This window comes from Nicotiana attenuata, unplaced genomic scaffold (genome assembly GCF_001879085.1).
Source record: "Nicotiana attenuata strain UT unplaced genomic scaffold, NIATTr2, whole genome shotgun sequence".
Lineage (NCBI taxonomy): Eukaryota > Viridiplantae > Streptophyta > Magnoliopsida > Solanales > Solanaceae > Nicotiana > Nicotiana attenuata.
This window is the reverse complement of record NW_017670279.1, coordinates 1,292,768-1,305,744: the sequence shown is the minus strand read 5'-3', so window position 1 is coordinate 1,305,744 and position 12,977 is coordinate 1,292,768. Positions and strand designations below refer to the sequence as shown.

At 37.3% G+C, this 12,977-nt stretch overlaps 1 protein-coding gene across 4 annotated transcripts; it reads right to left on the bottom strand.

The window, feature by feature from the left end:
- Positions 1–4,155: 4,155 nt before the first annotated feature.
- On the bottom strand, positions 4,156–12,514 carry LOC109237179 (THO complex subunit 7A-like). 4 transcript variants are annotated; one of them, XM_019403448.1, is made up of 4 exons: positions 12,387–12,514; positions 10,673–11,280; positions 5,623–5,793; positions 4,156–4,903 (listed from the first exon to the last, which is right to left on the bottom strand). In XM_019403448.1, exons 2-3 carry the CDS (start codon positions 11,264–11,266, stop codon positions 5,659–5,661), a joined length of 729 nt encoding a protein of 242 aa, XP_019258993.1. In that variant the 5' UTR covers positions 11,267–11,280; positions 12,387–12,514; the 3' UTR covers positions 4,156–4,903; positions 5,623–5,658. The 4 variants fall into 4 exon arrangements, with proteins under 4 accessions (XP_019258993.1, XP_019258992.1, XP_019258994.1 ...); XM_019403447.1 differs by having other exon boundaries at positions 5,635–5,793; XM_019403449.1 differs by having other exon boundaries at positions 5,653–5,793.
- Positions 12,515–12,977: the final 463 nt, after the last annotated feature.

Below are 12,977 nucleotides of genomic sequence, written 5' to 3'. Positions count from 1 at the left end.
TCTGCCCCTACCTCGGCCTCGCCTCTGCCCGTGGCGGGAGCTGCTGCTGGGGGCTCGGGCTGCTGAGCGATAGATGAGGAAACGCGTGTTCTCGCCATCTGCGAAAGAACAGAGTAGAAATTCAATCAGTATTTGAGAAACAGAACCGCACGACAGGAAAGAACAAATGTGAAGTTTCCTAACTCTGTAGCCTCTGGGGGATAAATACAGACGTCTCTGTACCGATCCCTCACACTCTACGAAGCTTGTCCGTGAGTTGTGAGACCTATGTAACCTAGAGCTCTGATACCAACTTGTCACGACCCGGATTTTCCACCCTCGGGAGTCGTGATGGCGCCTACTATTGGGAGCTAGGCAAGCCAAACATTAATTGCTTTATCATTAACAACATAATCCTTTTTAATAATTTATCAGCATTATAAAAGCGACTAATTTAACTAAATAAACGGAAGTCTTAAATTAACGAAAATTGAATGGAAATGCGGAAGAATTCAACATAAGCCTCAACCCAAGACTGGTGTCACAATACTCACGAACATCTAAGAATGCTAAATACGATGTATGAAAGAAATATATTTGTTTGTCTCGAATACAATGAGATAACAGTCTAAAGTAAAAGGTAGGGGAGACGCCGGACCTGCGGACGCCTGCAAGGCTACCTCGGTGTCTCGCTGGACTGAAGGCCTGCTCCCATGCTACTGCTGCTGCTGTCCAAAACCTGGATCTGTGCAAAATAGCAAAGAGTGTAGTATCAGCACAACCGACCCCATATGCTGGTAAGTGCCTAGCCTAACCTCGGCGAGGTAGTGACGAGGCTAGGATCGGACTACCAATTAAACTTGTGCAGTTATATAATATACAGCGAAAAGTAAAGCAGGAATAAACAAGTATAGATGGGAGGGGGAAAACATGCTGCCGGGGTATACCAATATTAACAGTAAATCCAGAGTAACAGTCTAAGGGCAGCTTAGAATTTACAGCGAACAAAGAAACTAATATCAAAAATAAACACACTTGTATCAATAATTGTTGCGGCGCGCAACCCGTTCCCAATATATAACAACACTGTTGCGGCATGCAACCCGATCCATATCATTTAGCATTGTTGCGGCGTGCAACCCGATCCACAAATATCATTGTTGCGGCGTGCAACCCGATCCATATCATTTAGCGTTGTTGCGGCGCGCAACCCGATCCACAAATATCATACAATGCACGGTATCACCCTTCGTGCTTTATCACTCTTCCTCACCCAAATAACAATCATAAATAAGGGGCAAGAAAGTAAACAAATAATGATAGAAATCCCGGCAAGGGAATGCAATTAAACAATTAAATCCCCGCAAGTGAACAATATCAATAAATTTCCATGTCCCGGCAAGGGAGAAAATCGACAAAACAACAAAACGTCCCGGCAAGGGAATAAACCAATCTCTTTCTCTTTCTTTCACTTTCATCTCATAGTTCACATTATTACTTGAGCCAACGCTCCAAGAATTTAAATATCTCATATACCTTCACAATTTGTATTTCAACTCGAGCCAACGCTCCACGAAGTTCAAAGATCACAATTTCCTTTCACATACTCTTTACAACATATAGAAATCATCAATTAAGTATGGAAGCTATAACAAAACCAGGATATTCGCAATATAAGGACTCACGGTCATGCTAGACACCAATGTATAGATACTCGTCACCATGCCTATACATCGTAATCGACAATTAGCAAGTAGCAAATAAGACTCAACTCTTATTCCCTCAAGCTAAGGTTAGACCAAACACTTACCTCAACTTCCACGGCCAAATCAATCCACAACAACCGCTTTCCCTCTCGAACTCGGCTCCAACTCAATCAAATCTATACAATAATGACTTCATAGTATCAATATATGCTAAATAAATCAAACCCAATGCCTAATTATAGATTTTCAAGCTTCCTTCCCAAAATCCCAAAAGTCGCCCCCGGGCCCGCTCGGTCAAAACACGAGGTTCGGACCAAATTCATATCCCGAATATATAATTTATTTTCAAATTCGACCCCAAAACGAGGTCTAAATCAAGAAAAATCAAAAAGCCCTAACCCTACCCATTTCTCTAATTTCTACCCTTAATTACATGTTCTAGGCTTAGGAATTCATTAGACGTTGATGAAAAATGAAGGAAACGAGTTAAGATTTACTAACCCAAGAAGTTTTGATGAAGAATTGCTTCAATGGTCGCGCAAGAGCTTGGAGAAGAAAGGTTTTGGTGAAAACTTGGTGAAATCCCGTAATGGTTCTGTTTTGGGGTTTTAAAAATAATTAGGCAAAATTGCCCTTCGCGTTCGCGGAAGGAAGGTTGCGTTCGCAAAGGGTAAACTTGGCAGACCACCGCGTTCGCGATGGAAAGAGTGCGAAAGCGAAGAGGAAAGGCTGGGGGGTCCAGGACTTGGTCTATGCGAACGCGTGTAACTTCACGCGGACGCGATGAAAGGGAAGACTCAAAGCTTCGCGAACGCGGAGAAGGCGTCGCGAACGCGAAGAACAAAAAGGAACCTGCAACAGCTGAAGCAAAAACCTGCAATTTTCCTAAGTTGAAATCACTCCGAACACCCCCGAAACACTCCCGAGCCCTCGGGGCTCCTAACCAATCACATGCACTAACTCAACAACATCCTACGAACTTAACCGTGCAATCAAATCGCCAAAACAACATCAAAAACAATGAATCAAACCTCAAAATCACTAGTTTTTCTTCAAACTTCATGAACTTTAAAATTTAGAGTTTTAAGTCCGAAACACGTCAAACAACGTCCAATTTCACCCAAACTTCACAGAAATATCTTAAACCACATATAAGACCTGTACCGGGGGCCTGAACCAAAATACGGGCCCGATACCACCATGTTCTAACCAATTTTCATTTCAATTTTCTTCATAAATTTCGGAAAAATAATTTTACTCAAAAATTCATTTCTCGGGCTTGGGACCTCGGAATTCGATTCCGGGCATACGCCCAAGTCCCATATTTTCCTACGGACCCTCCGGGACAGTCAAATCACAGGTCCGGGTCCGTTTACCCAAAATATTTACCGGAGTCAAATTTACTCATTTTAATATCAAATTTTAGCATTTTTCACAGAATTTCATATTTAAGCTTTCCGGCTACGCGCCCGGACTGCGCACGCAAATCGAGGCGACTACAAATGAGGTTTTCAAGACCTCGGAAGTACGGAATGAGTAAGAAAACAGGTGATGACCCTTTGGGTCGTCACATATAATGAGTTAAGATAAGGGTGTTATTTTTTATCTTTCAGCTCAATATTTTCTCGTGGTCAAAAACTTATTAGCTAAGATAGGGTAGTTGGTTATATCGTTATAAGAATATTATTTCTTTCTTTCCATTCAGATTCAAAATAATTTTATTTACTATCTTTCCATTTAAGTTAAAAAAATTATCTTTTAATTTTAACTTAAATTAAACATTATTATATATATTTTCCTAATTGTCTTTCAGTTCAATTTTTTTTGTGGTAAAAACTTTATTAGTTAAGATAGGGTAGTTGGTTATATTTATAATAATATTTAGCTTAGCCACAAATGCACATTATTTCTTTAATATATATATATATATATATATATATATATATATATATATATATATATATATACATACATACTCTAGTAGTGGTTAATTGTAATTCCAAGGTTCCTCTTAGTTCTTAATTTTATTTTTTTTTCTTTTTCAATTTGAAAAAACCTCAATCTCGAGTGTTGAGGAATTTATTATTCAAACCAACCAAAATTTACTATCCTCAGTTTACATCATGAATTTTACATCTTAGACTTTATTCTATGACACTCCTTAAGCACTATTTAAATAACTGGTCAAGTTGGACTTTAGATCAAGTTAATTAATTAAAGTCCATTGAGAACTTTTTATAGTTGGACTGAGTCAATCCTTTCATGTTTCATGTTCAAGATTTTGACTATCTCAAATTAAGTGAAGATGACAAGTAAATCAAATTTGAAAACTGAATGTGGCATCACAGCCAAAATCAGAATGGTCCCTCAATAATAAAAGAACTGAGATGTCAGGGTGACTGTTCTCCATCAGAATTTAATCCATCTTTCGTTTTAGCCACACCAATTTGTGCATGTCAAAATCAGAGTACATTAAATAAACTGTCATATCCAGCATTTCTACACTATCATACAACAACAACAACAACAATAACAACAAACTCAGTGTAATCTCATAAGTGGTGTCTGGGGATGGTAGTGTGTACTGTATTTCTACACTATCATAGAAATGCAAAAATTGTTAAATAGCATGACGGAAAGCTATTACAAGACTCTGGTCTGCGTAAATGAAGTGAGTAGAGCTATGGGGGACCCCGATTCAAATATCACCGGACAAAAAAAAACACAAGGCAATTTCTTCCGATTTGCCTTGACCTTGATGGGAAGAGTTATTCGGTATCTGTACTGGTTGACAGTATCAAGCAACAGGTAATATAGTCCATGTATACACAAGTTGATCAGAATACCATTGTCATCACAAAAAGGAAGAAAGAGAACAGTTTGGGCCCTGGGTGGGGGAGGAGTTGGGGACAGAGGAGGGCTCATTGATTGATATTTTATAGGACTGGAATCAACATGATATCATAATTCTGAAAGAAATATCAAAATTAGTAGAGGCTGATTCTCAGGCACATTAGAGGTCCAAATAGCCAGGTCCTTGAACTTACACCTCCTAAATTTGGCATCTGATACAAAGTTGACATAAATTTACTATATGCCTTGAAAAAGGCTAGGGGTTTGGAAATTCTTTTCCAAGAAAAAAGAGTGCTTAATACTAAAATACAGCCATTGGTAGGAGCTATTTGTCATCTGGCAAAGTCTTGTCCTTAGTATGCCAACTGCAACAATGAAGACTGAAGTCATTTAACTGAGACAGAAAGAAAATAAATATTCACTATTGATATTCTTAGAGATCTCAACACTCTTAGATATGTGGTGCATGTAGGCGAAAGGTGTGTCTAAGATGTCAGAAGATAACACTTAAAGCTACATGTGCAGCATAATGTGATATGTTATTTCTCATGCTCAATTCCTAAGTAAGCCTTCACAGCACCTCGACCCTACCAAACATGATTCCTGCAGACTCTATCTTCTACTACAGGACAAGGTTGTGACCTGGTGACAGCACCAAATCAAATTCTAAGGATAAAGCTCAGATTGCCAAAAGTCATTGACTTGACTCTGAGCAATCTCGAAAGGGTTAAACATTGCCGACAATCAAAGAAAACCTAGATATAACCTGAAAGAAAGTGTTACAAAGAAGAAAATGCCTCTCCAACACCAGTACTTTTGTGCAATATTAGTATTGCACTTTATATGGATGCTGAGATGTAAACACTCTAATATGAAGTAAGATATGCATCATACAAAAGCTACAGCCCTTAAAGACTTGAATTGAATTCCAATATTAGGTACTGCATTAGAGACCTATTGCTAATTTTTGTAGTATTAACGTACTAAAACTCGTCAAAATTATTAGGAACATATAAGAATAAATTCCACCAACCACTAACATCGTTTTGACAAATGGTACAGTTAGACAATGATGAAAGAGTACGCTTATAATTACGGGAGTCCAAGTGCAAACCACTCGCTAATCCACAGCCATTGCTTCAAGACCCCCAGTAGCATCCTCCAGCCCATTCTTATTATGATCATCAACTGCATTCCTCATCTCTTCAACCAAACTCCTCTGTTCTTCTTCTATCGTGTTCTGCAACTCATCAACCTAAGGAAGAAGTTTGAACATCAGCAAAAGACATCCACTTATACTGATCAAAGTTTTCTCACATACATATAAAATATTAAGCACTTACACAAACGTTAACTACCTATCTATCTACAAACATGGAAAATTTGACAATTAATGTTTTACAATGATCCAGTCATCTGCTTATCACACATAGTTGATTATCATGGGTGTTAGAAAAAATCGACTGAAACTTAATATATAGTAATTGGAAGTTACAATAGCTGCAATAAATTAGAGAATAATTGAATATGTCTGAAACTGTGAAATCTCAGAGCGTGAATCGGGAAGATAATAGGAGGAACAAGGGATCAAACTTTAGCATAGCCCTTCACAGTGATGGAGCAGCAGTGGAAGATTTGACATGATTTAAGTCCCTCAAAACCACAGTAAATAGAATGATCAATAACAGGCGCTATGAAGGCCCTTCAAATCTCTAATTCTCTATTACGTAGTCCTTCTAATCATTGGACACGTAGCGCATTAATCTTAAGAAAAGGAAAACTGAAGGCATGGATGGAAAAATAAGATTCTTGCCAATGGCCAAATGAGGCCTTGATCTAGTAGTGCTATAATTCAACCTTTGACACTGTGAGTATGAGGTCTCAATTTTAAGTTCCATATTATTTAATTATGTGTTGGCTCTCCTTCCACTAGTATGTAGGTGTTTATCCAACATGTAAATAGAATCTTAGCTGATTCTGAAGCAAAGATGGGAAGAGATCTCCCAACCCCCCACCACCCCCTCCACCACCCTGGGTGGCGGGAGGAGGAAGAAAAGAATAATAGAATAAACATGATAGAACGAGCCACACAGAAAAGAAAAGAAGGATGTGACACCCAGAAGGCGGGTCATAGAAGGACTAGCAGACTTCTAAGGGGTGCACATGATACCTTTGGCAAATTCAATTTTCAATCGGAATGAGAGGAGAAAGTGGAGAGTTTCATAAGGCATAACACAAGTTCACATGGTATGCTTGCTTATGGGCACGACGATGGCGTAGCCCAAGGGACAAATCTGTGAGGTTCATTTGATCAAAGAGGACAATACGTGTTATGGGCTTAAGCTGTGACAGATATAGTCTCAGAGCCGGATGCTCCCTCAGTACGGTAGTAGTGCAAACCTCTTCCTCGTTGTAGCCCCAAGGGGGCTTCGTGACGCCCATGAAGGAGGGTGGGCCGACAAGGACAGGAAGAACTGGCAAGCTTCTAGCTGGAAGGGGTTCAAATGACACCTAAGGCGAATCTTACAACTGAATGGGAGAGTAAAATGAAAAGCTTTATCATGCATAACACAAATTTACATGGTACGCGTGCTTTTGGGCTCGATGATGGTGTAGCCCAAGGGACAAATCCATGAGGTCTATTGGACCAAAGCGGACAATACGTGCCATGGGCTTTGGCTGTAGCAGGGCTAAAAGGTATTATTTTTTACGGAGAGACTTTCAGGCAGAACTTGGGCTAGACTTTGGTTGGGCAATGGTAAGCTGATTCGCTTCTGGGATGATGTTTGGCCGCGCCACTCTCCTCAGAGATGCATGCCATAATTTATATCAAATCACAAGGTTCTCATGACCTCAAAGTGATTGACTACATTCAATATAAAGGAGAAAAAAGGATTTATACCCCTATTCAACTACCCATCCAAGAGCATTTGGCTTCAGAATACTTTATTCTTTTTATTTTTCTTACAAAGCAAAATGATAAATGCAGAATCACAAAAAAAGGTAAAAGAAATTGGAAATAATTTTGATGATGCAATTTATGTGCCACAAACTCTCAAATCTCTCCAAGACATAACCTGCAATCTTTCACCTTTTACACACACATATATACATATACATATATACACACACACGTGCTTTCACTTCTTTTATTGGAGTATTAGGTATCATGCGGTTTTCTCAAGATGGGAATTTATTTTTAATTTTGTCAATTTGTAGCTCTACACTTATCATACTCATAAGGTGAAAATACTCAAATTTTGACGAGAATGTTATTCCACCAAATGCCACATTCCACTTCGCTTCTTTAGACCCGTCTCATGCTAATATTCAATAAATAAGGTTTTCTAGCCCTTAAAGTTTTCTACATTTTTTTCCGACATACAAATTCTTTAACAAGATCAAAAGACTCCAAGCAAATATTGGACAAATGCGAGCACACCAACAAGACTAAACTTTAATCTCAACTAGTTGGTATTGCCTATATGTATCTTTTTATTCTATTGTGTTTTACTTTCCACCAATTCTACGAGGATTTCAACACAATTCTTTCGAGAACTTCTTCCCATGTGATTTGTCTCTCATTCTTTAACACTTCCAACTGTCATCATTTCACCCTTAATGGACCGGTGCATCTAGAGGTCTTCATAGAATACGACCAAATTATCTTCAGCGACCTTCTCTCGTTTATCCTCTGTGTGTGTTACTTACCCCTTTTGTCGAATGTACTCCCTCTGTCCCAATTTATAGGGCATTTTTTGACTAAGCATTGAATTTAAGAAAAAGTGAATGAATTTATAACTTGTGGTCTAAAATATGTTATAAACATGTATGGCTATAACATCATATCACTAAGGGTAAAATGGAAGTTTAAAGTTAATTAAAATTTTAAATGTATAAATGTGTCATTCTTTTTTGGACGGACTAAAAAGGAAACATGCCACATAAAATGGGATAGAGGGAGTACTCATTTCTAATTTTGTATGACGACACATCCATCTTAATACCTGTATTTTTGTAGTATCCATCTTATGGATATATTAGACCTTAGAGGCTCAATATTCACTTCCATAAAAATTACCTGTTTGAAACCGTTCTATAAAACTTGCATTTCACTTTGGCTTGTACTTCCTATCAGATAACAATCTAATAGCACTTCTCCATTTCGACCACTCTATTTTAATAATGCATTCATCTTCATCCCATACCATCCTCCTGGAACATCAAGCCAAGATAATTAAATTATTTGTATCTAGGCACCATAATCCCGCCTAATCTCACTTCAATTTAACTCTTCTGATTTAGACTTGTAATGCATATATTATGTCTTTTCTTTTATCTTGTTCAAACTTCAGGCACCGTAGTCCCGCCTAATCTCACTTCAATTTAACTCTTCTGCTTTAAACTTGCAATGAATATATTATATCTTTCTCTTTTTATCTTGTTATCAATCGGAGCGACTAATGGATCGTGGCAGCAATAGTGCACATATTATGCCTTACTTTTACTTATCTTAATAACCAAAATTTTTAGAGCTCCTCTTCGTAGTTCAAACTTTTGGTTAACAGTTAACACCCTCGCTAGTTTCATAACACAAATGTTTTCTACAAATAGTTTACACCATAGGATCTTATCTTGTATACTGTTAGCTATCTCATCCTTAATTAGGATAAACAAGTACAGGCTCCATGCAAATTTGGTGTAGACCTATGGCTATAGGAAATTCTTTTATATCTTACCACAACCTTTTGATCACGGTGGTGATCTCTTACTGCAATCAGTAATCTTAAAGTCCATTCTTTGAGTATCTTATATTATGCAAGACCACATTGTTGGCAAGCTACCGCAAGAGGTAAAGTGGAAATGAACAAGATGCATTTGGCCACGTCTTCTCATTGTCAAAAAAAATGCACATATAAGATGAAGAAAGTCAAAAGGGAACAAAAAGAAAATCAATTATTTTCTCTTCCATAATACCTAATTCTGCCAATAAGAATCAGCAAGGATGCTCTAAACTGTTTCTTCTTATCTGGTAGTTATGTTCAAGTTACGAAACCCTTCATGAACATTCAGATCATGTTACTTGAAACCATATAGACCCCCAATAATGCCAGGGTAATGGAAAGAAACCAATTTAAGAGACTAAAATCCAGGGAAGTCTCTTCATAATTGTTATTCAGACAAAAATACTTAAAACCAAGTTCCCCAGTTGGTCTTACATAACTTTCACCAAACATCTTTGAGATATACTAATATTTGATGATTTATATAGATAAAGAAATGCAATTGTTTAAAAAAGAAAGATAGTGATTGACTTTTAGGCCAAAAACTAGAATGCTAAGGCAATGATAAGAGCAAGTGGCTAAGTTCAGAGGATTTCAAGATGATGCTTAAAGTTGTCTCCCGGTGACCTATAGGTCACGGGCTCGAGCCGTGGAAACAACCACTAATACTTGCATTAGGGTAGGCTGTCTACATAACACCCCTTGGGGTGTAGTCCTTCCCCGGAGCCCAAGTGAACGCGGGATGCCTTGTGCTCCGGGAGGCCCTTCAAGATGATGCTTAATAAAGATAAACGGTACTAGAAAGTCATGAAAACTTTGAAAAGCCTGGGATTTTCACCTATTGTTGATGGTTCGTGGTTACTTTTTTCATATAAAATCATACAGAGTTTTACCATTGGTCTAGCGACAATTAGAGAGTTGACAATAATATCAAAAATACAAAAACTAAAAACAGTCAAAGTCAATAGGGAGAGTCAGCTCAAGAGAGAGTCTCTTTCTGATTTTACAGGTTTAAAGAACATAATAAAGAATGTGAAATGTAAATGTTGAAGTAAAAAGCTTATTGAAGGAGAATTATCTTGCAATTCTCTAAAGAAGTTGTGGACCTGTTGGTAGTGTGTTATGTCAGTTATCTCTAATTCCTAAGTCTTTAGCTACTATATACCTTACCAGGTAGGGGCAAGGTCTGTGTACACACGACCCTCCCCAGAGCCCAGAGCCCAGACCCCACTTGTGGGATAAGACTGGGTCTGTTGTTTGGCTACTATATAATTCAATCGAATCTATTAACGAATTTCCAGTGAAAAATCAACAGCGCAAACGAGATGGATTCTACGGAAAGATACATACCACGTGTAATAGAAGCGCAAATTGCTTTTTACGAAGCTCTAATGTTCTTGAACTAGCAGTATTCTCTGCCTCCAACATGGCTATCTCTTTCTCAAGGTCTGTAATAACCTTCTGAGTTTCAGATCTTGGAGGCTGCATCGCAACCAACTTCCTGATGGCCTCACACTCTTCTTTATGCTGCCTCTCTATCTTGCTTTCTTCAAGTTGCCTCTTGAGATCTTCTATATCGGCCTGAGCTTGTAATATTTGTCCATTTATCTCATCTTTCAGGTCATTGAAATTTTCCTTCTCTCTAAGGTTTGCATCTATGACTGCTTTGCTCTTTAGGAGAGGAATCTCAAACGTATTTAGCTCTTGCAAAAAAGCTTTGGCAAGTTTTTCACAATCGCCATAGTTATCAGCTTCCTTCTCTACCTCTGAAGCAAAAGCAGTAAACTTTTTCTGAAGTTTCTTCAACGGCGGTTCACCTCTAGTGGTTGTTGTGCGAGTAAGAAGTCTGTGCTTAATAATAAAATCATCTTCAAGTGGGCCAAAAGCATAATGTGCAGCCACTGTCTCCCCCTTCCCAGCAACTTTTCTGCCTCTGGCCAACATTTAGTTTTCCTATCCTGAAAAAAATAACATCTCCGACAGATCAGCATCTGATGGATTCTAAAGAATTTTGGATAAAGTTTCCAGCTCTGAAGAGGTAAACAACAGAAAGGTGTTCTCTACTTCTGGCGTAATCAAGATACTGAACAATTTATGAGTTAATTTCAGATTCCGTTTTTGAAGTAGCAACCTCTCTGAGTGACATCTAGACAAAAAAGAAAAAGAAAAGACAGCAAGATCTATGCAGAAGATTTCCTAAACATCGTTTGATCAACTAAACCACGATCCCAAACTAGTGGTAGTAGGTTATATGATTCCTTCTTATATAATCTTTAGAGATTCATCATATTATGACTAATGTTTACGTTGCATGTCAACTTGCTACAACCCTCCTCCTTCATTTAGGCTCAGACCAGCTATCCAAAACTCACATAGATAGAGTTCTTCAATAATTTTTGTTAGATCGAAACAACAATTTGTAATCACCGTGATTGGTAACAAACTTGAAGAGTAGAATACACTCCTTTTCTCTTTTGTAGGTAACTTGAACAATAGAATCTTTCCACAGTTCCCTAAAGACGTTGATAAATTAAAAGGTACTATAAGAATACGAGAAGGACAATTTGACACGAGCAGAAAGAAAAACTTTACAGACCAACAAAAGCCCATTGAGCTCCGCCCATGCTGGTAGCACAGTGTAAATATAATAGTAAGATTTTGCCCTATTAGCACAGTGTAATTTTTCGACAAAGGAGATTCAATTGAACGCCCCTTTCTTCAGCTTAGCTCCGGCCATGCTAGTAGTTTATAGGAATACCATAAGTCACCTACTTCTATATCCAGCCAAATACTACAAAATTATCCAAAAATAATTTCTCAAGGTACAACATTATTCAAGGAAATCCATACAAAATGCACCCCTAAACAAGGACAATTTATAGAAATCACAACGACAAAAAAATGGTGAGCTACAAATAAATCAAATAGTCTGAAATTGGCAATATGAATCCTCCAAAACCATTTTATTTGTGAACTATAAATAAATCAATTACAGCTACAAAAAAAAATTACAGTGTGTGTGTGTGTGTGTGTGAGAGAGAGAGAGAGAGAGAGAGAGTTATACTTGAATGTGTGAGATAGAGAAAATCGTTGCGGGCAAAACCCTTTGTTCTTGCTTCTCGCTAGTCTGAGGATTAAGGTCGAGATCTCAGGGTTTTTGGCCACTTCTGTCTTTTTCTTCAAACTGTTTTTTTTCCTTTTTTTCCTTTGATAAGGTTAATATTTTATTATTTCTTTTTATCTTTTTGAGCAGAACGTCTATGGAAAATAATATTTTTACCCAGAGATAAATTCTCAGATTTTATTTGTGGGATTATATGAATTCTTGTTGTTGTTGATAAGGTTAATCTTTTGATTCAATTCAAATATCATTAAAATAGATAAGTTATTTGATATAACTAGTTAAATTGCTATAACATGTTAAATTTTGTTATTCCCACCATATTAATTTTTATTTTGTTTGATGTAATTTAACTCGTCAGAAAGCTTAAAAAGAGAGTAAGATTTTTAAGACTTGCGATAATATTTATGTGACTATAAAACTTATATTTGTAGTATTCTAAAATATATTATAATATTTTTGTAGCTTTAAAAATTTCTCAATAATGATTAAATCTGAAGTTTAAAGTTAAATTATTTTTAAATATAAAAATTT